The sequence below is a fragment of the Gouania willdenowi genome, chromosome 13 (genome assembly GCF_900634775.1).
Source record: "Gouania willdenowi chromosome 13, fGouWil2.1, whole genome shotgun sequence".
Taxonomy (NCBI): domain Eukaryota; kingdom Metazoa; phylum Chordata; class Actinopteri; order Blenniiformes; family Gobiesocidae; genus Gouania; species Gouania willdenowi.
Window position 1 is genome coordinate 8,060,289 of NC_041056.1, and position 27,850 is coordinate 8,088,138.

The 27,850-nt window shown below is 38.9% G+C and overlaps 1 protein-coding gene across 1 annotated transcript in view; it reads right to left on the minus strand.

Moving 5' to 3' along the window:
- Positions 1 to 628: 628 nt before the first annotated feature.
- The window catches only part of nbeab (neurobeachin b), a 314,839-nt gene continuing 287,617 nt past the window's right edge, over positions 629 to 27,850 (minus strand). Inside the window, exons 48-56 of the mRNA XM_028465652.1 lie at positions 17,314 to 17,403; positions 16,072 to 16,249; positions 10,740 to 10,811; positions 10,434 to 10,589; positions 9,482 to 9,652; positions 5,052 to 5,153; positions 4,786 to 4,982; positions 3,931 to 4,082; positions 629 to 1,084 (exon numbers count right to left, since the gene is read on the minus strand). Of these exons, the coding sequence (XP_028321453.1) occupies positions 994 to 1,084; positions 3,931 to 4,082; positions 4,786 to 4,982; positions 5,052 to 5,153; positions 9,482 to 9,652; positions 10,434 to 10,589; positions 10,740 to 10,811; positions 16,072 to 16,249; positions 17,314 to 17,403 (1,209 nt within the window). The 3' untranslated portion in view covers positions 629 to 993. The remainder of the gene's footprint in view (positions 1,085 to 3,930; positions 4,083 to 4,785; positions 4,983 to 5,051; positions 5,154 to 9,481; positions 9,653 to 10,433; positions 10,590 to 10,739; positions 10,812 to 16,071; positions 16,250 to 17,313; positions 17,404 to 27,850) is intronic.

The following is a 27,850-nucleotide window of genomic DNA, read 5'->3' on the forward strand; positions in this document are numbered from 1 at the left end:
AAGACAGCAAAAAATGAAAGAAGAATTTAAACGATAAACGCAACAGACATTTATCAAATATTGGCTGGAAATGTAGGGTTATTTAGATATAAAGTCAAGACGCCTCCATTTCCCAATAATTAAAAATGCATAATAGCGTCATAGCTCTTTCCTTTTGCTGGTATGATCAAACATGTTTCACATAGCTACACTGATTCACTTATCTTCAACTTCAGACACAACAAATACACAAACAGTTTCACATTTGCAACAGACGTTTACATAGGACGAGAAAACGGAGTCCATCAACTAACCTCTAAAGCGCAACATTCCTAACGACGCACACATGATTCAACTGGAATTTCACTTTTCGAACAAAAACTTTTCTGACAGTATTCAGACCATATTCAGTATTTACACTACAGAAACACATGTGGATGTTTTGTATTTAATTCAATTAACTTAAAGTCAATTGAACTTTATTTATATAGTGCCAATTACAACAAAAGTAATCTCAAAGCGCTTTCAAAATATAAAATTCAAAATAAAAGAAAAAAACCCAACAGATCCACATGAACAAGCATAAGCAACAGTGGGAAGAAAAAACTCCCTTCGAACAGTTTTTCGTTGAACAGGAAGAAATCTCCAGCAGAACCAGGGTCAGAGGTTGGGGTTAGTGGACAAAAGGATAGAGAGTTATTTACACGTTTGCTTTGTTCCTATAAAAGTTTCCCATGTGTACACCGTACAAATGTTATATAAATTAGATTTTTTCTTTGTAATTCACAGTTAAAAACAGGAGTTTGAGAAGCTCATTTGTGGACTTGAGCCACATGGAGCCTCTGTTTGGCCATTAAAACAAATGGTTTGATGTAAAAACCAACAGGATTTGTTCAGCTCAGAGCCTAAATGTACACATGCTGGTGACTGAAGAACAGCCCAGTGACTTCCTGGGAGATCATCTTCTTTAAATCTCCTTCCCAGCCTTAATCACGCAAGTGTCTCCGTCTCTTTTCAGTAGCGGCCTTGGTGCTCGTAGTGCCACCGATTAAAATCTATATTAAATGCCACGATGCTTCCAGACGACATGCCGGTGATCAAAGTCCTGAAGGAAAAGAAACAACAATTGTTGAAAGGATTAGAAAGTAAAGAAAACAGTAAAGTTAAACAACCCCAATTTGTATTGATTTTCCTTTGCGTGGCCCAAAATTGATTCATAAAATCCGAAACTTGATTCTTTAATACATCTTTTCTACTGTGTGTAATGCAGTACTGTGGACTCAATTCTTAATGTAAAGATTCATATTTTTAAAAATGCCTCAAGTTGTAGTTAGTTTATGCTCTTTACAGCATTAATTCTCTGCAAAGTTCTTTCACATTCAATCAAAATTGGTACTGTGACCCTACCGAATCAAAAATTGCAAAGAATTCAATTAAATCTCAAATCAAATTAATTTGGGAAATCTGAATCGATACCCAGCTCTAGAAAATGTAAATGAATGTTTGTATCATACCATGAAATGTAAGATTTAATCTCTTCATGGTGGAATTTAAGACAAATAGGAATTGAAATGAAAGATAAATCCAAAGTCTAGGCCTCATAGATCAACAAATCAAGGATTATTTGCATTAAAGTCCAGCCGCACAGACTCTTGGTGTCTTTAAGCCCTTCCTTATACACATCTGGGCTGGCATGTAGTAGCGAAGCAGCTGATTTCACAGGGTCGTCTCATACCGCTACACCCCGAGGGGCTGAATGCTCCAACACAATAAACAGAGCAGCAGTAGAATGTTCCTCTGTTAGACTTGCACTGAATGAAAGGGTTATTAAAATGGGGAACTTTGCAGAAACCCTTGGATTTGGTTAAATGGTCACTTCCGTCTACTTTAATCAAACTTTGGTTATTTTGATGGAGAATTGTGAAATTTGGCCCGTGGCTTCAAAGCGTAGCCCTCAACATTTTAACAACTCTTGACTGCTGTAGTCACATGATGGTGTCAGGTCCTCAACCCCAAAGCCAATCCCGTCGCCTTTGAGCCAGGCTCACATTATCATGACTGCGAGGAGAGTGAGCACCTGACCTGTAGATAAATTTGAGCAGAACTTGTCTGTGTAATCCCGCTTTCTATAAAAAACAAAACAAAAAGAAAAACACTTGTACTTGATATTCACATCCTTTCTGTCTCCATGGCAACGATCGCTGCAGTTCAAGTTCAAGGAAAGAAATGCTCATTATTCCACTTCACTTAAATACTTTCTGACAAACCACGAAACGCAGCCTGGAGTAACCTTTTTTTTCCCCTCCAATCTAAATCTTCATACAGACGACTGTGCCACGGAGCTAGAAAGATGTGCACGGATTATGTCTAATTCAAATTTGAGGTCTTGCATGAACAAAAAAGCCAAGCCACAAACACACTGAAAATCTCAATAAAAAGAAGCAAATGTACTTTCCTCAAATGGTAAACACAGAATCTCAACAACCCAAATAGCAGATCGTAGCTGCACTTGATTCCTAATTGTTTCTCTTTCAACCCTGATCTGGTGATAAAGATCAAGGGAGTGGAAAAAGTGCGGACATTTTCTCACTTTTAGTGATGTCAGAAACACATTCATTGGTCATGAGCGCTCATACTGAGTACACTTCATCAACCTGTGAACAAGATTGGTAAAAGACTCACCCCAGTCATTAGAACTGGCCGTATACAACATCTGTATAGCTGTTCCCTGTGAGCTTATTTATTTTGATTTGTCATTTTAAAATCTTAAAGGTGTGTCAAGGATTGACATCCAGATACACCCTGACCCAGAATATCTTTCCACATGGCGCATCTGCCACTTCCTTGTCAGTCTAAATCATGTGCCATATTTTCCTAGCCATTTAAACTGATATCTTACCAGCCCTTTGCTTTCTTATATTTTATTATTGAGTTTCAGTCTGCTTGAGTTTCACTAAACAGTCACTTTTATCCAAAGCGACGTGTATAACACGAGCAGTTAGGGTTGAGGGAAATACTCAACATCCCACAGTGATGATTCAGGTTGGATTTGAAGCACTGACCTTCCGATTACAATTTATAATTCTGCATTCAAGCAATGGTAACTGTGATCAATTGCAAAGAACTTGGGCCTACAAAATGGACATCTTTATTATACACATATATTATAGTGAGTTAAAGAGTAACTAAACCCCCAAAACAATTTGTTTTCTGCTGAGAACAAATGTATTTGGGTATGACGTAGTGTTAATGATTAATTATTGTTCAACTCTTGACATTTTAGTCAAAGTATTTCAATTTGGCATATTTTGTTGTGAAAATGTAAGAGTGACTGCCTCTATGGGTTGAAACGCAGCTATTACAATCAAATTTTACTAATGGCTGAGAATGGTTGGTTGTGACGTTTTGTAAGCAGCTTTCATCACAAACCACCACTGTTAGCCACGCCCCTCCTACTAAAGCTAGCACCTGTCGACTGACTGCTGTTAGAGACTGACTGGGTGTGTCTTAGAGTTTAGAGTCTTGGCCAGAGCCAGAGTTGCGGTGCATGTGTGGACGCCGCCCACTCGCCGCGCGAGGCACCTCGCTACTAATCTACTGGCAGCAATAAGTTCAATGAAATAATAATTTACGTTGGCTTTGCTTCGGGGTCGAGCCTATAATTTAAGTTAATAGCTCGGGCTCGGGTCGGGCTGGATTTTTTGGGCCCAATTTAACTTTAGTGTGTCTTAACTTCTCCAGGAGTCAGGCCTGGAAATTTCCAGTTTTGATGAACGTAAGCCAAAACCTCAGAGTTTAGTTAACGGTACTCTATAAGTTACTTGACGAGGTTTCCTTTGTCAACCAGGAAACTTATTCAGTTCTGAACGCTTGTATAGTCTCATGCTAACAATCGACCATAGTGGTGCTGGTGTATTCCTTTGACATTTCTGATGTGTAGCATACTCTTACCTTTGATCATGTGATAGGTCCAACGCTCGGATTCCTGCATCACAACCTGGGTAGACATAGAGCTGTTTAAAGTCGCATGCCTGCCACACCTCCACCACGCCGTTGTCCCCACCCGTCACCAGGTTGTGGCCATTGTTGCTTAGGAGAATAGTCTAGGATAGACAGGGTCCAATGTGTTACTTTTAACACAACATTTACAGTCATTTCAAGATAGTATGATTTTCTTGTTATTGCACCAAATTGGGGAACACAATGGGAAGATCATGGAGCTGTCCTCCTCAAAGGTTTCCAGAAGATTTTTGTTTGAGAGAAAGTTTCTATTTTTTTACCATAAGTTCTGAATGCATTTCAAAAAATGTGGTGCAAAAATAATGACCAAATTTTCAATAAAAAAATGTATGTTTACTTCCATTCACTGGCATGTATAAATGTTTGTTGGTCGGGTTGAAGGAAATAGCTTAATTCTCTAGATCCAAAAGACCCTTTTGTTACTAGAGGTCAGTGGGAAATGGCAATATCACATGCTTGTGACACAAATAACCATTTACTAATAAAAGGTGAGGCAAAGGACATTGCACAACAAACGGCCACAGAAGAAGAGGTGTTAATTTACTACTGTTAGCTAAACATAGGAAACTAAGGCTACGGTTCACACACTAAATTGGGTAGTCAAAGATAAGAAAACGCTTTCTTTTCCAGAGATGTAATATTATAGATTTGCTTGGGAAGCAAATGTTTTTCCAGTGAATCGTTGCATATGCACTTCTGGTTGGCTGCTAAATGCATTTTGTTGCTGCGTACTTGTATCGCGCAATGACAATAAAGTTGAATCTTAACATCTTAACGTGAGCTCACCCTGGTAGAATCGTTAATCTCCATGTGGGCCAGCGGTTTCCCATTAATACTGAAGTTGCAGAAGCATCCTCTTTCATAATAGATAATACAGTGACCCTCGCTGGACACCGTAATGAGCCGTGGAAACCGATAGTGGTCCGGGCCTTCCAGAGCTCGCAGCAGATCCCCTGTAATGGTGTGGACCAAACACGGACCCTCTGCAAACAAACGTTACATGTGTAATCACCTGTTCGTTTGTTTTATTAATGTTTACATGAAGTACTGACCTTTGGCCCCACTGATGACTAAACCCAGTTCTGCACAGACGGCCACACACACAACTTCTTGATCATGACCAGTCAGAACTGCTCGTGGTGCTGGATAATCGCCTGAAAAAATAAGACACACAAGGTCATTAAAATGACTTGTTTTATCAGTAAATCCAATCATTTCCCTCTGAAGTCACAGCCTAAATGAGACAAATAGCAAATGATCTTCACTGGGTTCAAGTGCAGTCAACAAAAACCCCAAAACACCAACACTGTGATGGGGACATGCATCTGCCTGCAGGGAGGTCCTTGTGAATTGTTATGTAAATGCGTGATGCCCAGTGATGGCAGCCACGCCACTTCATTTCATCCCACGAGTCACATGATTGATGGTGGCTGGGGGAGAGGTTAGTGACGGGGGTCACATGGCACCTGGAGCCGACCTCCAGTAGATCCACCACGCAAAAGTTAAAGTCTGTGATTTATTTAGCGAGACAAAGAAAACCTGTATTTGTTGCCATCAGATTTGGAAAAAATGGAGTTCAAAGAATTTAAAGGTTAATTTGATTGTGAAAATAATAACAAATTACTATGAATTAGATTAGTTTTTAATTGAAACTTTTAATTAGTGTTGTTGTACTCTAGACGCACACTATCCAAGACAAAGATTAGACCGAGACCAGAGAGACCAGACCAGAAAAGACCAAGACTTTTAGGAGTCAAGACCGCGTTAAGAACAATACAAGACCAAGACCAAGACCAAGACCAAGACCATGACCAAGACCAAGACCAAGACAAGAAAAGACAAGACCAAGACTTTTTAGAGTCAAGAACAAAACAAGACCAAGACAAGACAAGACCAATACTTTTGGGAGTCGAGACTGAGTGAAGAACAAGACAAGACCAAGACCTTAAATATCAATATTTGAAACAGTAACAAGGTTTAACACTTTAAAAGCATTCTCTATTTGATTTTAGTTTTCTTTTAAATACATTTGACAGACAAAAACTAGGTGAATGCACCTCTTTCGAAGCACAGCATTAAAAAATCTCAAATCTTGACAAATTTGTTCAACTAAATTCTTGTAAAAAATAAATCATTGTACCTGTATGTACCTAAAAGCAACTAATAAGTCCAGAATATTTTTTAAAATATCTGAAAATAAGATCGATGTTTGTCAGGTAAATGAGGCATAAAGTGAATGTTCAGAGGCGTTTGTGCAGAAGTGTTTGCAGGTGTTTGCCACATAAGGCAGAACAATCAGTGAGCGCTAAACATTTTAAGTCAAATTGAAGCATTACCGGTAAATAATCAGTAATAGTTCCAAGTGCTTCTCATTATTATCACATTAATAAAGTTGAAGAAAGGCAGATGAGTGGTGGTCTCCACTGGTATTTACCAAGACCAAGACAAGACCAACACCTACAAAATGTGCTCTCGAGTACTACAACATTACTTTTGTTTTTACAAGTTTGTATTCCTATTTGGACAATCTGGTTCATTTTGGGTTGTGAACCAGTTCAGAGAAACTTTTCCCATCCACTCAGATGACAGGAACATCCAGACAGATTATGTGAACAACACTTGTACTCATACCCCTCCACCATCATCATGATCACCATCATCTCCTCCTCCACCAGCTTGGCATATCACCTCTGTAGCTGCACCAGTCCACTCGGTGTAGCTGGACTGTGATCGATGCAATAAGGTCCCTTTGGAGACCAGAACCTGAGCGGCGCTGTCAGTTCAGCACGCTGCTCAGAGCGGCTGAATAGGACAAGTGTCAGAAAAATCCTCAGGGGGAGGAAAGGAAGCTCACCTTCACAACAAAAGATTCAATCACCCTGCACGGAACAGCCCAGTCAGCCTCAGCCCCAGGGACGAGTAGGACTCAGCAGCACAATTACCCACAGCAAATATCTCCTGCACCGGTGTGATGGGACAAGTGTGAAAAGGCAAGGTCCTGATTGAGGTGAAAGTTATTTTAATTATTACACACTCAAGGCACACGCAGCCTTTTGAGGGGATGAGGGTGAAATCAATTTCTCGCTGGCGTCACATCTGCAGGATGAAGGGGGTCGTGATCAGGCGAGCTGCTGTTGCCATTCTACTCAAGATTTAGTCACTAACATCGAATATATAACATGACATCACAAGAACCACAGTCCTGCTGAAGAAAAAAGACTAAAAACATCTTTTATTTAGATTTAGTCATAGTCTTTTGACTAAAATACAATGTAGTTTTAGTGAAAATGTAGTCATCAGGACTATTTATAGTCTAGTTTTAGTTGACTAAATGACATTAACATTTTAGTCGACTGAAGGACATTAAGATATCAGTCGACAAAATGACATTAAGATATCAGTCGACTAAATGTGATCAATGCATAAGGACACATGATGAGTTATGGTCGGATTTCGTGTGACAAAATTATAGTTTAGTTTTAGTTAGTTAATGAAAATATCAGAATTTGTTCATATATATATAATGAAACAAAGTCTCGTTATTGTCACTTGTAGTCAACAAGATTAAAAGGCCTGTCAACAAAGTTCTGGTTGTAATCTTCAGCTTTGTTTCTGGTTTTCTTTGTCCATTGAAGATGCATCGTAAGCACTTGCAGTGTGAATATCAGGGGAATTCAGTTTTTTTTCCTTCTTGCCCCCTTTGCTAATTGGAGGCATCCAAGCTGAAATTCTTAATTAACTGTCAGAGCCTCTGTAAAGTTAATTAGGGTTCATTCATGAGTCCACTAATCTGGACCAAACTGCAACAATCGCGAACACACAAAGCTTCAACAGCCAGACATTGTTTAGTCGTATTAGCATGATATAAAAACCCACTGCTGCTTTTATTTAGGTTTTTATTTTAGGGACTTATGAAGTCCCCGCCCCCTGGCCCTGATGGATTGTCTTGAATACAGTGAGAATGTGCGACTAAATTAAACTGAGCGTTAGGCGATCAAATCATACGCTAAGGTCCAACCGTTTGAATGCCACGACATCTGGAGTCCTCCACTTGAAAGCGGCAGAGCTCAACGCCATGAAATATACTAATATATCACAGCCACAGTAGAGATAAAGTACCCTCCCCCTGTCTCCACACATTACTTGATTTGTAAGAGAGTCTTTTATCCAGTGCAGATCAAAGACTCCAGCTTCCTACACGGGGCTTCTCCAACAACAAACGCAGTTTCATCCACTTCAATCACAAATTAATGAACTATTTTTCCATTATTTTCATTTTTCATGGGGTCATACATTGGGCACCACCTGCCAGAGGTGTAAAAAGTACAGATATATCTACTAAGTACTGTTACCTGATTGAAAATGTACTCAAGTACAAGTACAAGTAAGTCATACATACAATACTCAAGTACTCAACATGTAACTCAAAGTTACTAGTTACTTGCACCCCCACATTCAGTTTTGGTAAGAAATTGTTTTTTTTTTTTAGATAAATAAATGAACACCAATTAATTCAAGACAACATTTTAAAAGTTTCTCAGGCTTTAAGTTTCCCTACATTTGTTAACTCTAAAACAGAAAATAGCCAGCAGATTACGTTTAATCTGATTGGTCGGCTATGATGTGATGCATTTGTTTGTTGTCTGATCATTTCATTTTTTTGTAGTTTCACAAAGCTCGTTGATTATTTTATCGATATATCGAAATATTAATTTACTCAGTAACGGTTGGGACTAAATGACATTAACATTTTAGTTGACTGAATTAAATTAAAGGTATAGAGGAGGATTATCCCGAAGTTTAGAAAAGAAACACCCTCTCCACTTTTGAAAAAATGCACATGCGCAATACTTTACCTGCTCCCAAGAGGGAACGCTTATTAAACTTGTGCGAGAGCGCATGCACGAGCCCGGTGCGTGATTGTGCCAGGGCTCGCATCGCTAATCATAGCTTACATTAGGATAAACTTCTCTGCTAAGAACTACTAGGTCGATTATTGTCAAATCTGAATCAAAAACATACCACTACGATCCTCTTCTGAGTCCATTTCCAGTTAGTGATTCGCCCTCTTTTAAACACTTGAAAGTGCACATGCACAGCAAGTGAAAACTAGCGAGGGACGAGCACGTACAACGGCCTTACGTCAGAATGATTGACGTAAAGAGGACCAATAGTCTTGATGATCCACCTGGAACTAGAAGCCAAAAAAACATCCTCCACAACACCTTTAAGATTTTAGTGGAGTAAATTACATTAGCATTTGTTTAACCTAATATGGGATGGGAATAATGTTGGGTGCAGAAATGTAACAAATGACTTTACTTCATTTAAAACGTATGTAAGTACAAGTCAAATTACTGATTTAGAAATATATTTTAAAAAAGTACATTTACCCATAAAAGCAACTCAATTACAGTAACGTGATTACTTGTAATCTGTTACTTTCACATCTGCAGAGTGCATACACGGTACTTCTACTTACTGTTATTAGGGTTGTCTCCAATGATGTGGTGCCGCCCACTCCAGTACCACAGCAGCAGGGTGGCGTCCCTAGACCCGGATACGATGTAGCAGTCTCCTCCGATGTAGGACTCTGACCTGGCCAGACACGTCACCACATCCCAGTGTCCAAAAACGATCTGAGTCAGCTTACCTGAAAAAAAAAAGGAAAAGCCGTAATGTATGAGTAATGCAGTAAATTCTAAATTGTTAAAAGTAGCAATATTTTCTAGATGCCACAGGCCGCAGAAAGAGGAGGGATTTAGTAATCAGAGAGCAATAAATCAATGGGTTCAATCCCCCTTTTAGGTAGTTTCACCATAAATCCACAACAATGCCTGATGTTACACAAGTTTCATAGTTCAACTCATCAGTTTCTGGAGTTTAGATGATTAGAACCTTTAAACTAAACCAAGCTGATTCAAACCCAGAGGACCTAGGGACTTTTCTGTGGCCCCTTTCCCCCTAACCCGGGTCCTTTTGGTACCAAACTGTAAGAAAGACTAATTTTTCTTATTATTATTAATGCAAACCTAATTAATGCAAATGCTGCTGTGTGAAACCCCTGAATGTGAAACCCCTCTATTCTTTCAATCAAAGCTGAAATGAGTTTTCACTAAAGCGAACAATCAAAGATACAATATATTAAATACACATTAAAAATAGTGACATAAATTCAAATCTATGGTTTTTGATGTTTGAGATTTGAAAAGATTTTGTGTCCTTAAAACGTCTGAAGATGCTTTGTCATGCAAAGAGTAGGATGAGGTAAATTACACACTGTTCATGGAAAAGAAATATAGGATACAGTGGACATTTTACTACACATTTCTTCATGTTTATCATATATGAGAACAGCGCTGGTTTATCACCATCAGATCACCTGCGTTCTGCACACATCAGTGCGTATTGCTGTCGTTTACACTGTAACCTACCTGTCTCTGAGGAATATACACGGAAGCTCTTGTCCCAGAAGCCACACACCAGGATGTAGCGGTTGTCAGCTGTCACCACAAAACAGTGTGTGGTGATTTGGATGCTTTGGTCCACTAGGTCTGTGATCTGACGCTTGTTGCTTCCTGCATTGTTAGCTGGAGAGATGCAGAATAAAACAGCATGTCACTACCTCATTGGGTCTGAACAAACGCACATTTTGGGGAGTGACTAATAATGATAATTAAAAGAAAGGTGGCTGATTATCTATTGATTGATTCATTTATCGATTGCAGTGTTTCACTCACCAACCAGAGAATCCATCTCTATGGGTAAATGATGGGCCTGTTCCAGTGAGTAGCCTGGTGCTCCACGGAGACCTGGGAGTGGGAAAGAAGACAGGTAATCCAGGGTTGGGATCAATTATAATTGTAATCGCCAAAGTGATAATTAATTTTAAATTTTATTTTTGTGTAATATATTTTACACTGTTATATTTTGCACATTATATAACATATAATGTGTTATATAAAGGCCCTTTGAGTATCTATTTCCACGACTCTGCTAGGAATCTTGGGGTTGTTTTGGACAGTTCATTTAAGTTTGACAGACAGATAAGTTCAGTCGTCAAAAATAGCTTTTTTCAGCTGCGTTTGCTTAGCAAAATCAAATCCTATTTGCCTCACGCCGACCTGGAGCGTGTCATTCATGCTTTTATTACGTGTCGCTTAGATTATTGTAACTCTCTGTACTGTGGGCTCGATCAAACTTCCATCCGGCGTCTGCAGTTGGTTCAAAACGCAGCGGCGCGTTTGCTCACGGGAACGAGAAAACGTGAGCGCATAACTCCTGTGTTGGCCTCTCTGCACTGGCTTCCAGTCAGTTTTAGGATTCAGTTCAAGATGCTGTTGATGGTTTTTAAATGTCTGAATGGGTTGGCTCCATCCTACCTTTCGGAGCTTTTGTTTGACTCTGGTGGTGCCTCTGGTGGTGCCTATAGCTAAGCGCAAAACCAGAGGAGCCCGGGCTTTTGCCGTAGCGGCTCCGAGTCTCTGGAACAGCCTTCCTCTGAATGTCAAAATGGCCCAGTCCATTCATGTTTTTAAGTCATTGTTGAAAAATGAAAACCCATCTTTTTGCTTTGGCTTTCAACACAAGTTGAGCAGATCCCATGTATTTTATTATTATTGTTTTATGCTGTATATCTTGTGACTGCTTTTACATTGTATTTTATAATGTTTGCTGTACAGCACTTTGGGCAGTTGTAGCTGTTTTGAAATGTGCTATATAAATAAAGTTGACATTGACATTGACATAACTATTGTATTAGTATATTTATTACAAACATTATTATTTTATGTTTGTGTATTCTTGTTGTTTGCTTGTGTGTCATTGGAGTAATTTTGTGTGTTTTTTGTTTTCATATGTGCTAATATTTAAGTATTTAGATGATTAAATTATATAGTTAATCGTATTGAGAATAATTTAATAATTTGAGAATCATGAAATGAAATATATTGTACATTATTTGACTAATATATAGAATATCATTTATTTATAATACAACATGTGTTATTGAAGGAATTGTGTACACAGAGAAATATTTGTATTACATGGTCCTGTTCTCTGCACAGGCCAGATCATTGATGGTGAGTTATGGAAAGGCATTAAACCCACTGTATCCAGGAGAACCTGTAACTCACAAAGTCTTCCAGCACGAAACCCCACCTCCTGCTTAATCCGGGCGGTACGAGGCTTTTGTAGCACATGATTTCTTGCTCTCACACAGTCACACAACTCTGGACTCTAAATCCCTGCCTGGGTCAATGAACTGTTCATTTGTGTGAATGAAATGGACAATTGAACATCAGAATCCACAGATCCAAGAACTTATTATTGAATTTTTCTTTATTAGTATTATAATCTTGAATAATTTGTTTTTAGTGTTCTATTTTTTGATTTAGAACAGGGTTCTCAGGAACTTAATATTCTTAATAGTTATCATGCTTGACACTGTACATATGCACTGAATGGCCATTCAAAATACTGTTTGATGTGTTTAAATGTCTTTTGTATGTTTCACATAATACTGTACATAGTACCTTTAAAACCAATTTGCCTGTTTCTTCAGTTTCTGCTTCTCTCTCCTTGAGTTGTACTTAGTCTATTGATTTACTAGTCTAAAATTATACTTAAATACTTATTATTTCACCATTACTTTACTTTGCTTAATAATCTAAGTATCATATGTGTTACATAATCCTACATTTCCCATGAGACACCATATTGTGATGTGTCATACAACAATAGGCTACTTGTTTACGTTAGCGTGATTGTTATGGTTTGGTATCAGAAGACAAACAAAATGATGCAAAACACACAATAGGAGCTGAAATTAAGTTGTAAAATTAGTTGTTGAGAAACAAACAAACATGTAGAGATATTTATTGGGTGTTGAAAATTCTGAACTGCAAAAAAGGAAGTTCTGCTGCCAACACAGGAAAATGAAGATAAAAGAGGATCTGAAAAGCAGAAGAAATTGAGGAGTTTTAATACTAAATGGATGTCGGGGCGTGAGTGGCTGGTATTCCACCATTTGTTCACCTATAAAATGTGCACTCTACAGTTTGTTTACATTTGAAGAGCATGCATGTTAGTAAAACTAGTTTTCTCTACAGTACATGTAATTCTTAGAAATTATTACTTCTATTCTTTCTAACTTCAGTGTTCCAGGGATCCAATTTTCATCTGAGTTAAGTTTGTTTATCAAGTTATGAGAATATACTTTATAAAAGTTTCATTTCTCCGACACACCCAAAGTCCCATATTACACTTTTTAGGGATTATTACAACATTGTTTTTAAATTAAATGTTTATGGTTTTACAATTTGAATGTATTTCTGCAATCAACTAAAATAAAAACTATTAAAAAAAATCTATTCTATGGCTCATAATGTAGTTTATTTATGCTGGAAAAAATTTGGCTAGTGGAAAATCTGGTTGGCTGGCAGCTTTAAGTAGCTATGCTGGCTGCTGATCTAAAAAATTAATTTAAAGCCCTGGTTATGTTTTACTGTTTTAAGCAATAAGTAGAAGTAGCCAGGTTTATCTTACTGTATTTCTGTGAGTTTCTGCAAATTTACCGTTAGATGTTTCATGAGATTGGAGGTGGAATCCCTGGAGGATGACAACATTTTCATTGTACTGAGATAGAGTCTTTCCTTTTTTTTTCGGATTTAAACTAAAAATTACGCAGGAGTTTCCATACAGCAAAAGCTCCAGGTTCATGATGATAAACAGCCAGGCAGGCAGTGCTGGTTTCACGTGTTCATTTGTTATGGTCAACTGCCGTGAATTGCCGCAATGTGTGCGCGCACACTGTGTGTATTTGTTTCACGGTGTATATTCCACTTGCTTTTAAAATGTAATCCCACTAAGTAATCCCTTTTTTGATCAAAAATACCAGTAATCTGATTAGATGTTTTTAAATATACTGTAACAGATTACAGTTACATTACTTTTGTATCCAGATTACGTAACTCGGTTACTTGTAATCCGTTACTCCCCAAGCCTGGCTACTGATTCCAGGCTAAATTACTGATTCCATTTTTCAACAGGTAACTTGTAATTGTACCGGATTACTTTTTACAAGTGACCCTCCCAACCCTGCTTACACATACTTAGCTGTACTGTAAACTACCTGTCAGTTTTCTTCAGGATCATTTCACCATAAAAAAATATAATAATAATAATAATAATAATAATAATAATAATATTCATTATTTTAATAATATTTTTTGTGTATTTTACAGCTGATATATTTAAAACAATGGAACAAAATTGACCCGATATCATCAAGAGATGCTAACAGAAAGTTAACACAAGAGGAAGGTTACGTTTTATGAGGTCATTCATTAACGGTTCAGTAATTGTGATTAATTAAATTTGAACTTTAGTAATTGAGAACATAATTGTAACTAAATGAAAATTGGGAAAAACTGCTGATCACCGTAATCGTAATTGAGGTGTAATTGAACATGGATAATTGAAGATTGAATTGTAATTGAAAACTTGCTTAGAGCCAGGCTAATTCCTAAACTCTTCCAGGTAGTGGAAGTCCTGCAGGTCCATCTGTCTAAGTGGGTGTTTTTTTCCCCTGAATGTCAAACTGAATGAAGACATTTCGTCCCGGTACCTGAAGCCAGCTTTAGAAACATGCCTAAAAATATGGCCGCCCTATTATCGTTATTATAGTGAAAAAAAGCCAAACCACATTTCCCTTTCTCTCCAACAGGATGGCAGGAGCTGCAGCTGTGTTCATTAGTGCTGGAGCAGCACCGTGCACACTCTTTGGTCCTCATGCTCTATGTGTTCCTACCCTGACAGATGGGGATGTGTGAGGCAAATGCGGTGCAGTTGTGGCCTAATTTCTGAGTAACCATTTCTTTGGCCCCTTGACCCTGAGGTGAGGCTGATTCTCCAGGAGGGGCTCTGTGGGTAATGTTGTTCACACATGTCTGGAAAGTAACATGTGGAAACACTCATGGTCAGCTTACCTGGGAGGTGCTATAGCCTCGCACGAATAGCCTGCTGGATACAGCTCTATTAAGAGCACAGGGAAGGGTCTGTGTGACAGTGATGAAGTGAGTTTCTGGGGCCACTGCTGTGGTAGGTATCACATGTGGTGTGGCACACTTTTTTAAATAGTTTAACTTCTGATTTGGTCTTGTTGTGGTGGTTTGGATGAATGACACGGAGTCAAGCTTTACCCTGGATTTCCACTAGATGTGTATCTGCTCCACTGCGTAACTGCAGTCCGGCAATCCCCACCGCCTCCGGTTTTGCTGTGTATCTGCAGCAGCAAGGACTCAGAAGATCCCGCTAAATCACGTGTAATAATACAATATGCATATGTGATTCAACCATGGATAAATACAATATTTATATGTGAAATATGATTTTAAGTGCTTAGATTGGGAAATACGTGGTATCAACAAAAACGTCTAGTCAAGTTTTCGGAGGTAGAGTCTGAATTGGGCCCGCTAAACACAATTTTCGGGCCAAAAGATGCCTTTAAAGTGTGATTGATGATCATAGTAGCATGATCAGGATCAATGATTCAGATACAGTGACTGCCAATATCTGACAAAGGAGATTTGGTGCTTGGTGAAGGTTTGCGCTCTCCGAGTGCTCTTGTTTGTTTATTTTTATTATTTTGAGCTTTTTCTTGTTGGTTCTAGTAATTTTTTTTAAATGATTGTATTCAAAGTTGCAAGCAGTAACAGAAGAAGCTAGTAGTAGTTGTAGTGCTAGTTTTGATAAATGAGATGGAGTCATGCTTTAGGGTTGCTGGTCAGATGTGGATGAAGGGTTTACTTGGTGATAAGGTTTTGGGCGCCAAAGCAATCTGGGATCTCAGAGGCTAACCATCCTTCAGCGTGTTTGCTTCAGTGAATCTGCTGCTGTTCAATGCTCTCAGGGTTATGCATGTTGCTGATAGCCATAGTCAAAACATAGCAGAGCCTCCTCAGTCAGAGGCCTTGGTGTCTCCTATCAGTGTACCATGGTATCTGGCCTGCATAGGGCAGTCTGACCGGAACTGACCGGGAGAGAGTTCTGTAATTATATATCTAGTCTTACCGACAGTGTTGTGCCATCGGTTGACAGCAAACAGGCGGCTACAGGTGACGGTGACCACGGCGGGTACAGTGAGGTGGGGCAGCGTGTTGGCGGCCACGTGGGTCACAGGAGAGTTAGACGGAAACTTCAGCACCATGATGACATCCTGTTGCATCTGGTCCTTGAACATTAAAGGACTCTGTTGGAAGGAAACAATGGTGAGAAGAAGTGGAGGTGGCGTTCATGTAAAGAAGGAGCGAAATAGCAGAGATATGAGATAGAGATGATTTATTGGAGGCAATGAATGGAAGAACGCAGTTAACTGAGATCTACAGAGACACATGGACTGGTAGAAAAGAACGGGGAAGACATGGTTGAATATGAAACAGATTATGAACTGATTATGCCCCCAAAGTAAATGCACAAAAAACAAAAAACAAAACATTACTCAAAGGACCAAAAAATGCACATCTTTACACCAAAAACACATACATACACAAAAAAACATACACAAAAACAATGCGAAATTACAACAAAAATACACAAAATGACTCATAACATAAGAACAACAGCAACAATACACAATGGAAAATATTACACAAAATGACAAAAGAAATGCATAAAAGGATTCCAATAAAACAAAAACACACAAAATGAGAGAAAAAATATAGAAAATGACAACAAAAACACAAAAAAATATAGAAAATGACAACAAAAAACAAAACAAATATATAAAATGATGACAAAATGCTGACTAAAACTTGTTCTTTGTATTAATCTTCAGATTGGTCCTTGTAATTAATCATCAATTATGCAATCCATTTTTGCTTTGAACACCTCGGATAAATAGACGAATTACGTGATCCTAAATGGCAAAAAATAATTCTGGATAGTTTTGATTCAGATTACATCTTTTTTAAACAACTGGGTCATAGACTTAACTTGGAGGAGCAGGAAAATGGCTCATTAGACCAGTAGGGAGCACTCTTTCCTTAAACTACACAGCAGTAGAACATGAGTAGTAAAATAATGTGGTCAGATTGACAGTTTGTCATCATCAGGAGGCTAAAAAAAAAAAAAAAAAAAAAAAAAAGACTTGTTCTTCATTATGAAATACTAAACTAAATCAAAATTTTAGAAGTGTGAAGTCAAGGCATTATTTCCTCCAACTACAAATGTGGTTCCAGGTTTGAATGAGTATAGACACACACACTAGCCATCTGGAGCTACTGGGATTTTTCCCATCATAATGCCTGTTCTCACCAGGTGTATGGCAGAGCTGCGTGGAGGATGTGGCTCATAAGCAAACTGAGATGGCGTCTGTCCAAAGTTCTGGATCTGTGCCTCGGTGGCCTGCGAGAGAGAGAGAGGAGTAGAGAGGCACTGCAGCGGGCGAGATAGAGATGAGATCGACCGAGAGAGAGAGAGAGACGAGAGAGAGGGGAGAGAGAGAGAGAGGATGGAGAGAGAGAGGAGAGAAAGAGAGAGAAGGAGAGCGAGGGCGGCTGTCACAATCAATATGCATCAAAGTGATGGGTCAATGCGTTACTTGACAATGCAAGCAAATCCTAACTCAGCCGTGCCTCTGAGGAGGGAGGGTGAAGGGAAAGGGGTGCACTTCCAATCCACCTGGGTGCTCCCCCTCCCCCCCCACCCCCACCCTCAGCCTGCAGAGTCATCCAACTGTTAGTATGGAGAGACAAGCCTTTTCCTATTAACATGCTTCAGTTAACCATTCCCATTTCCAGAAGCACCCCGCCCCCACCCCACCCCAACTACACAACGTTAACCCAGAGTGACATCCAGCCAGGACTGCAGGAAAGGCCGCCATGCTTTTAGATGTTATTGTGTTGGAGACAAAGGGGGGAAAAGCATGTACGAATAAAACAGAGGCTCAAGCAGGTCACAGTGGTTTGATTGAGATACTTCAGTGGGGTGATTCACGAGGTTCAAAAGTGAGTTAGAAAACCTGTGGCTGAGAAAAAAACAGTCACTAAAGACACTGAAACATGACCGATGTGGGATTTTTTAGAGCCGATACCAATATTGGGATTTTAAAAAAACCAGAAATCTGCTGATAACCGATATATGATATACGAACATTGAAATACACATAGTATAGATACTCTACATCAACACCCTCTTTTGTTTGACTACAACATTTTGCTCAGAGTTCTATGAAAAAAGAACTATAGAGCATAATGATGACATTTTAAAGGATCTCATTTTGTAAATAAGTAGAAAGAAATAGTATTTAGTGCCTCCTGAATAGATTTATTTGTATAGTTATGATCTTTTTCCCATCCTCTCGCCTGCGGGAGCAAGATTGACCTTGTATTATCAGTTCATGTTCTAATCAAGATCATTTCCATCATCATTATTATGATTATCATTTTGAACTAGAAACAAACATTATAAAACCCCATATTTTTAATGCATTCGTTTGTTATTTTCCCACTTTCTCCTTCTCACATAGCCCCTACAATGCCCCATTTTAGAAACACTGCTCTACATGAACATAAATACCCAAATATTCAAGACAAAGTGGCAAATCACTACTGAATTAAAAATGAGGAACTTTAATAGGAACACTGTCAACACAAGAGCACTCGGAGAGCCAAGTTTAGATCAGCTCTCACCAAATTACATTTAAATACATTCATACCTTTTTGAAATATCCTGGGTCAAAAACTTCTTCTGGATACTGTATCTACAGTATCTTCTGGTTCATCTCAGAAATCGAACTCTTTCTTCCTTTCAACATTGTCTATTAGATCACCAAATTTCATTTAAATCCATTCAGAAATTTTGGATTTAACTCGTTAACAATCATCTACATTAACAGGCAGACAGAAGCTGGTGAAAATATCACCTCTTTGGTTGAAGTAATAAAGACTTTAAGACACTGATTAATATGTATAAATATTTCTATATCAGTAATTTTGCTTTTACTTAAGTACCTTTTAAAAGTAATGTGTTACATTTTTACACCCAGCCGTTTCCATATGTTCTTAGTGGTGCCATTTCTGATCAACGCCCAGCCACTTCAGGTTCAGGTTGAGGTTTCTACCCATTATGTTGTCGCCCACATGCAACATTAGGCTCATCACTGTTTCAGAGTTCATAAACTTAGCTATACTTCAAGCCTAATAATTTTTTTAATTTTGAAACTGAATTCATTGGTAATATTTTATTTAAAAAACAATTGTACATTTTGACAAACTTTTTATTTTATACAGATGCCTTTGTGGAAAATAAATTAAGTTCCAATTGTGCAAGATTTGGTCTCTTCCTTTTGAAGTTTCTACATGAAGATGTTTACTGTGCGCAAGGGAACGTAGCAAGATTTATTACCAAAAATAAACATGGGGGGAAAGTAACCGGTAACTTGTACTTTGAGTACTCTTTAATTGAGCTACTTTTTACTTGTACTTGAGTATTTTATGTAGGACTGTGTACATCAATTAAGTAACAGTACTTCTACTTGAGTAGGATATATCAGCACTCTTTACACCTCTGCTGGATTACAATGTATAAAAACTAATAAAATAAATTCAAAAAAAAAGTTGCTTTAATTGCAAACAGTAAACATGGATAAATCGGAAAAGGCAAAATGGAACGCTTAATCTGCTGGGATATTAAGCTAAAATCAGCCCATTAATCAGCTGCACCAATTAATGTGCCCGGTACTAAAACAAACCCTAATGAATAGAAAAAGAAGAACACCAGAAGAATGAAGCCCTTAATGTTAGAAAGGAGGTGATTGGTTTGCAGCGGCAGAGGGAAACAAGCTGTAAGAGATGCCGAGGTTTGACTGAAAGTGGGGCACTCCTCGCTGGTAGTGATTGATGTGACTGGAGCCACTTCCACCATCAGAGGGGAGCTTGTAGACGTCCGTCAATGCCACGGCGCACAATGGAACATACATCGCTCAGCCTCTCACCCGCCCTCCTGACTGCCTGTGCAACTAGCCCTCATTTTCCCCTGCCTGTACACACTGCTCAATATCAAAAGGACCCATTGGGTAGCACATGCCACAGCAGGGGAACTCAGCATGGGTACTTTAAAGGTAGTACTGAATCAAGACAGGCCACCTGCAAGGCAGGACTTTGCCCCCAACACCTCCGGGTCACTTTCTATCTTCCACAGCTCCAAAAAGTCTCTAACTCTCTCTGCTGAGTGCAGTGACATGAAGAGGAAAGTTTCCTCAGAGAGTGTCCAGAACATTTGGAAACTGTTACTCAGGTGTTACTCAGTGTTTTTACAACAAAAGAGGTAACAGGACAACAATAATAAAGTCATTAAGAGCTATTAGAGGTCAAGCTTAGGGTCACAAGTTCACAACATTTGTTAAATTAAAGAAATTGAGATCAATGGGTGTGATGTAAATTTTTTAAAAATATGTTTACTGTTATTTATATGGTTGTTTATGGTTTTCAGTCATTTTATGTATTTTTGCTGTGTTTTTGTAGGTAATGCTTTAACCTGCCGTCCGTCTGTTTATGTGGATGTTTGTTGGCAAGATATCTCAGAATGTTTCAAACTGGTTTAACTGAAATTTGGTGAGCTGATAGACAATGTCAAAAGGAAGAAAGAGTTTGATTTTGGCGGTGATCTGGCAGGTTAAGTAGATACAGTACCTACAGAAGTCCTTGAGCATGGATATTTCAAAAAGTTATGAACAGATTTAAATGAAATTTGGTGAACTTTTCTAAATTGGCGGAAGTTTTAGTAGTGCTTTGCCTCTTTGTCTTGTATCATATTTTGGATATTAATGTTCATGTAGAGTATATATCCTGTGTGTATATCAATGTTCTTAGTTCATGTATCAGTTAACAGCAGATTACTGACTTTTTAAAACCCCCAATAATGGCATCCACTCTAAAAATCTGTTTTAGTTACAGTTTTTCTCAGCCAGAGGTTTTCTAACTCACTTTTTGAACCTCATGAATCACCAGTCATCGAGATATATAATCAAACCACTGTGACCTGCTTGTGAGCCTCTGTTTAAATGAAATTTGGTGAGCTGATAGACAATTTCAAAAAGGAAGAACGACTTCGATTTTGAAAATGATCTGGCAGGTACTGTGGATACAGTATCCAGAACAAAGTTTGGTGCCAAATATGGATGTTTGTCTGGTTCTACAGCACCACCGGCTGGTGACTTTGTGCCTCTAAACCTGGCGGGGGTTTGCGCTCTCTGAGTTGTCATTTCATAATTTTTTTGCGCTTCCAGAATAAAAATTATGGTTTCCAGATTGACTAGATTAAGATCTCTGGACTGATGAGTGATGATATCTCTCAGTTCTTTTATATCCTGTCTGCTTCTGCACCACGGCGATTGGGCGTGGCACTGTGGGAGTAGGTCATATTAGTACGTGCGCTCACCTGGCGGTGTTTTTGTTTGGCTTGCGTCATGCTGGTGGGGTGAGCTTCGGAGAGCAACTTTCTGTTGACCGCATCCTCTTTCTCATCATCTACAATCTGCACTGTCATGAGGTATCTTAAGGCAACCAATTCATGCTACTAAAGAAAGTGCCAATGTCCCCAACGCGATCCGGAACAATAAACTTTTCAACTCTGTGCAGTGTTTGACATGCACGTCATCAGTGTTATATCCCTCTTGCTTAGCCTACCGTGGCGTGGAAAAGCTGGCTTTTAGTCCATATGCCACAATACTTGGGTGTGCACAGACAGACCTGGTGTGATATATACACTGAACAAAACTATAAATGCAACACTTTTGTTTTGCTCCATTTTGCATGAGCTGAACTCAAAGATCTAAAACATTTTTTATTGACACAAAAGACCTATTTTGCACAAGTATTGTTCACAAATCTGTCTAAATCTGTGTTAGTGAGCACTTCTCCTTTGCAGAGATAATCCATCCCACCTCACAGGTGTGGCATATCAGGATGCTAGTTTGACTGCATGATTATTGCACAGGTGTTGCTTAAGTTGGCCACAATAAAAGGCCACCATGAAATGTGCAGTTTTATTTTACTGGGGGGTCTGGGAGGGGGTTCAGAAAACCAGTCAGTATCTGGTGTGACCACCATTTGCATCAAGCAGTTCAACGCATCTCCTTCGCATAGAGTTGATCAGGTTGTTGACTGTGGCCAGCGGAATGTTGGTCCGCTCCTCTTCAATGGCTGTGTGAAGTTGCTGGATATTGGCAGGAACTGGAACACGCTGTCGTATATGCCGATCCAGAGCATCCCAAACATGGTCAATGGGTGACATGTCCGGTGAGTATGCTGGCCATTCAACAACTGGGATGTTTTCAGCTTTCAGGAATGGTGTACAGATCCTTGCAACATGGGGCCGTGCATTATCTTGCTGCAACATGAGGTGATGGTCGTGGATGAATGGCACAACAATGGGCAGGATCTCGTCACGGTATCTCTGTGCATTCAAAATGCACCTGTGTTCGTTGTCTATAACCTACGCCTGCCCATACCATAACCCCACCACCACCATGGGCCACTCCATCCACAATGTTGACATCAGCAAACCGCTAACCCACACAACGCCACACACACTGTCTGCCACCTGCCCTGAACAGTGAAAACCGGGATTCCTCCATGAAGTGAACACCTCTACAATGAGCCAGATGCCATCTAATGTGAGCATTTGCCCACTCAAGTCGGTTACAACGACAAACTGCTGTCAGATAAAGACCCCAACAAGGACAACGAGCTTGCAGATGACCTTTCCTGAGACGGTTTCTGAAAGTTTGTGCAGAAATTCTTTGTTTATGCAAAGTGATTGCTGTAGCAGCTGCCCGGGTGGCTGGTCTCAGACGATCATGGAGGTGAACATGCTGGATGTGATGGTCCTGGGCTGGTGTGGTTACACGTGGTCTGCGGTGTACTGCCAAATTCTATGAAACACCTTTGGAGACAGCTTATGGTAGAGAAATGGACATTCAATTAACGGGCAACAGCTCTGGTGGACATTCCTGCAGTCAGCATGCCAATTGCACACTCCCTCATAATTTGCGACATCTGTAGCATTGTGCTGTGATTAAACTGAACATTTTTAGAGTGGCCTTTTATTGTGGCTACCCTAAGGCACACCTGTGCAATAATCATGCTGTCTAATCAGCATCTTGATATGCCACAGCTGTGAGGTGGGATGGATTATCTCTACAAAGGAGAAGTGCTCACTAACACAGATTTAGACAGATTTGTGAACAATATTTGTGAGAAATAGGTTTTTTGTGTTTATAGAAAATGTTTTAGATCTTTGAGTTCAGCTCATGAAAAATGGGAGTAAAAACAAAAGTGTTGCGTTGTTCATAATGTTGAAGGTTAATCCAAGAACATGTTCCTCCACCCAATGATCAAAACATGCCAATATCTCTCAGGTGCACACCGCTAATCCTCTGTGATGTACGTCAAAAACTTATCTCTATCGCATCTCTGTCTGAGTGTGAGCTGGAGAGCACTTAACAGACAGTTCATTAGTTTAAGTCACTTCAGGCTCTGCTTTTTGGCTGATAAGTCACCCTCTTTCTTTTCTTTTTTTTCTTTCCCAAGAGCCATCTGGATGATCTCGCCTTCCAGCAAAAGTTGCCTTGCTTGGGTGAGCAGCGAAAATCTCACTTAACATTGTGTGTTTGCCTGTCAGTTCCTTTGACTTTTAGGCATTAGAGGTTTAGAGGTGAGCGATTGCAACTCTTGAACAGCTAGAACAGGTGACAGATACTGCAGCTGCATCCTGAGGCGAACTCATGCAGTACAGTGACACACAGCTTTATCACGTCCACTACGCAGCAGCGTGGGATCATGACTCAGCACCTGGCATTGCCAAACCAATATAAAACTAGCTTACTTTACATCTGATAAATACTTTAACCCTCCTATTGTCCTCAAATATTACTGATTTTATTACACATTTTACATTTGGGGTCAATTTTACCCCAGGGATACTTGCCTCCAGAAAATGATTTTCAGAAAATTGTTGACCAAGTTTTTGTCTCATATTTGTTTAGTTGTTCAATACATATGAATGTTGTGTTGTGGCATTCATCATTCTGTGTTGTGTTGTGAGCTTTGAGGGCCGTAGTTTTTTATTGAATGACAGCTTTGTATCTGGAAAATTGGGAGATTCCCTGCAAGTTTATGAGAAAACTATGTAAAATTGTTGTTTACAAGCATTATTATAGTTTCAAATCAATACTGTGATTAAAATCATGATAAAATCAAGTTGATTTTCACAGGCTGCTGATTGTCACCATATTTGCTAGTCTTGGTTGACCTAAAGGGGCAGGAGTGGAGGGATAGGGCTGGGAATGGACTCCCACTGAATAATTTGTCTGCGTACGTCTGAGCGACGCAGTGGGGTCTGAATCAAGAGCTTGCTGTCATGTTTTTCCAGGACAGAAGGCTGTCAGAGGAGGCATCGCTGTGTCGGACCGCTGTTTCGGCATCTTGCCCAGTAGAGCTGTCACCGTGCCCTCCACTGGGGGCCCGGCAGCATGTCAGGAGGTGTCATCATTTTCCTTCTGACACGCGGGGTGGAAATGATCTCTCATGACCTCTAATTTTGTGACATTTCAAACAGCCTGAATTTGTTGTGACTGAGTCCAATGTTGCAGCTGCACCTGTCAGACCCTCAATGAATCAATACAAGTCAACTGATCAATTTCATAAATAACACAGGAACCAGAAGTCAATACAAATTCAACCATCTTTGGTCCATCAATGAATAAATGAATGATTACTTTATGACGTCAATACTTAAATTAGTTTAAAAGATAGACTATTGTTAATTTTATTGGTTTTGTTGCGTAATTTTCTTTTTTCCTTTCTTTTTCTTTTATTCCTTTCTTTCTTTTCTAAGACAATATCCAATGCAATTTACGACTGAGTGGGAGATTTTAAATCACTTTATTTATTTTTACTGCTGATTTTAATGTTCTTAATGGTTTTTAAACTATTTAATGTTTTCTGTGGCACTTTTCAATAATTTTAATCAGCTATACAAATACATTTATCCTTGCCTATAATGTATGACAGTTGGTTTAGAATTTTAATTAAAATTATGATTTTTTTTATATAGAGCAAGGGTGTCAAACCTTAAGTGGGCAGCAGATTTTAGGTGGGAAAATGGGTGATTTTATCATTATAATGCATAAATATATAGTAGTAGAAAATATGTACAGCAGTGATAATATCAAAGCAATAAATGACAGATCTTTAGTTTCATTTGATTTTGTGACCCATTTTTACATCATTTCTGGAAATTTTGTTGAATAATTTTAGGAAAATTGCAGGATTTTGGAAAAATTGAGAGTTCTTTTAAAAATTTGAGACTGCCATCATGTGATATAAGCGTGGGAAGTGTGTGAGCCCTGCTGACATTGTGGTGTTTTTTCATTGAATTTTTGTATTAATTTTGAGAAATCTAACAACTGAATTTGTTGGTAATTTACACAGTGTTTCATGGCTTCTCTGACTTTTTTGTTTGCAGCCATGGGCCAAATTGGATGCTCTAAATAAGTGGTACTCTACCTTTTCAGGTCACGACCCCCAAAATACTGGTGCCAGAGATTGGGGCCCCCCCACTGTACCTGAAGGTGGTTGAACACAGACATGAACACTGAAAAACAGTCATGTGTAGACAGGGTCATCTATAAGGGGGGATAAAGGGGAGAGCTTTTTGGGGCCCATCCATAAAGTCAACAAAATTATGGTCCATTGTTCTATGAATCTGTGATAATGACATTTATTGATTTATCTGAATAATATCCACTGTAATCCAGGAAGTTTATTATTATTTGTCATAGTATACAGTCATCTTAGAGATGTAAATCCTTGTTTCAGCAATAAAATGGGTTAAAAGTGATCAAAAATAGTGGAAAAAGTGGTGAAACAAATTTTTTTAAAAAACAGAGATTGGTTAAAAGTTACAAATTAGAGTAGGCAAAAACAGAGAAAAAGTGGTAAAAAAAGGTTCAAAGTGACAATATTGGCTTAAAAGTGGCAGAAATGGGAAGAGGGGGAATTGGGTTAATTTTAAAAAAGTAGGAACAATTAGTTTAATCTGGCAGATAATGGGCATGACAAATCATGAATGTGGAATGTGGAAAAAATGTGCTCAAAAGGTATTGAAATTTGAGGGAGACATGGCAGAAATGGGAGTAATGAAGCAAAAATTCATTTAAAGGAGCAAAAATATGGCAAGAAAAAGTGATGAAAAAAGATGAAAATATATGAAAAGTTTGGTGAAGTTGCAGAAAAAGGGTAATAATAAGCCAAAATGGGCTCAAATTGTTAAGAAAATATTCTTAGTTTCTTGAAGGCATCTGGCGACCCCAAGCTTGAGAACCACTGCTCTAAAGGGACAGATTTGGCCCCCGGGCCTTGAGTTTGCCACGTGATGTAAAGAGAGACTTTTCTTAATTAGCACTCATCATAAGAGCATTACATCAGTTTCAAATAGGTGAGTTTCTTTTTTTCTACAGCACAAATATTAAATGTCATAATAGGCTACAGACTGAGTACAATTAAGCCGAGTGAGACGCAAGGCCTCCAACAACACTGTCATCTCTCTGTGTGGAACAGTCACGGTGGCAGTCGGATAAAAACCCAACAGTCATGATGCAAAATAAACAAGGGCCCATCTGAAAGTGCCTCTCAAACAGATGAAAAGCCACGCTTTCACAATATGCTTTGGTAATTAGATTGGGCAAATCTTCTTCAGGTGATTTGCATAGTGGTCACTTGATAAATAAAGGCTCCCCTGGAAGTGACAGTATATAAATGACTTGTTTTGCAGACAGCAGATGGTGGATATCGCAGGGAGAGACGAGCTCACACTGGAAAGAACCGCAATGTGTGCCAGCTGCTGCAGTCTCTGCTCCCCTTTGCTGTACAATTAGAGCGTTTGCAAGTATTACAGTCAAAGCTGCTAATTTTTCAATTATTACAGGGGCAGGTAAAGTATTTTGCTCTTCGTCTATTGCTGGGTTTGACCTACAGCGATTGATCAGGAAGCAGAGGAGGATTTATTAATCAGATTTCAGAGAACGGTCAGTTAAACCAATAAAAAAAACAAAAAAAAGTGAATTGTGAGGTTACAACTAGGGGTTTAACGTTTCGTTTAACCAAGGATTCGATTTGAATCACAATTCTTTGTTGCAGATTCGATTCAAGGACGAAATGAATGAATTAATTTAGAACGACTTGATCCAAAATGATTTAGTGACTTGAAATCAATTGATTAATGTAACCAGTGTGAGTGAAACAAACACCCGAATACTGTACAGTGCAGGTATGGTTTCATAGATTCCTGATGTTTCTTGTAAGGGAATCGGCAATAAATTAATTATAGACATGAACAAACAAATAAAGAAAATAACAACAAATGTATTCACATTTGATTTAAATAAAGTCCAACCAACACTTCAGTTTAAATTACCAGCATGTTAAACTTTCTGCTCTCATTTTCAATAATCAATAAAAATACATATTAGGTTTACCTGTCTCTTCTACTTGTTTAAACCTGATACTTTTCCTTTTATCTTGATGGTGAACATGAAGCTTGTCCTTTAGGATATATTCCGTCTGTGTTAAAGCCAAAGTGTTTCCACACACTGGACCCAAAGGTGGATTATTGATCCATTTCTCGCTCGCTGGCTTCTCCATTTTGTTTGTTGTCTGCTGGCGCGCCCAGCGTGACGTCACAGACAGCCAACACAGTCGGCTGTAATACGTCTTTAATGATGAAAGTGCTTTAAAAACACATTCATATAAAATCTGCTGTGCTTAAATCCAATGCATTTATGCCTTGT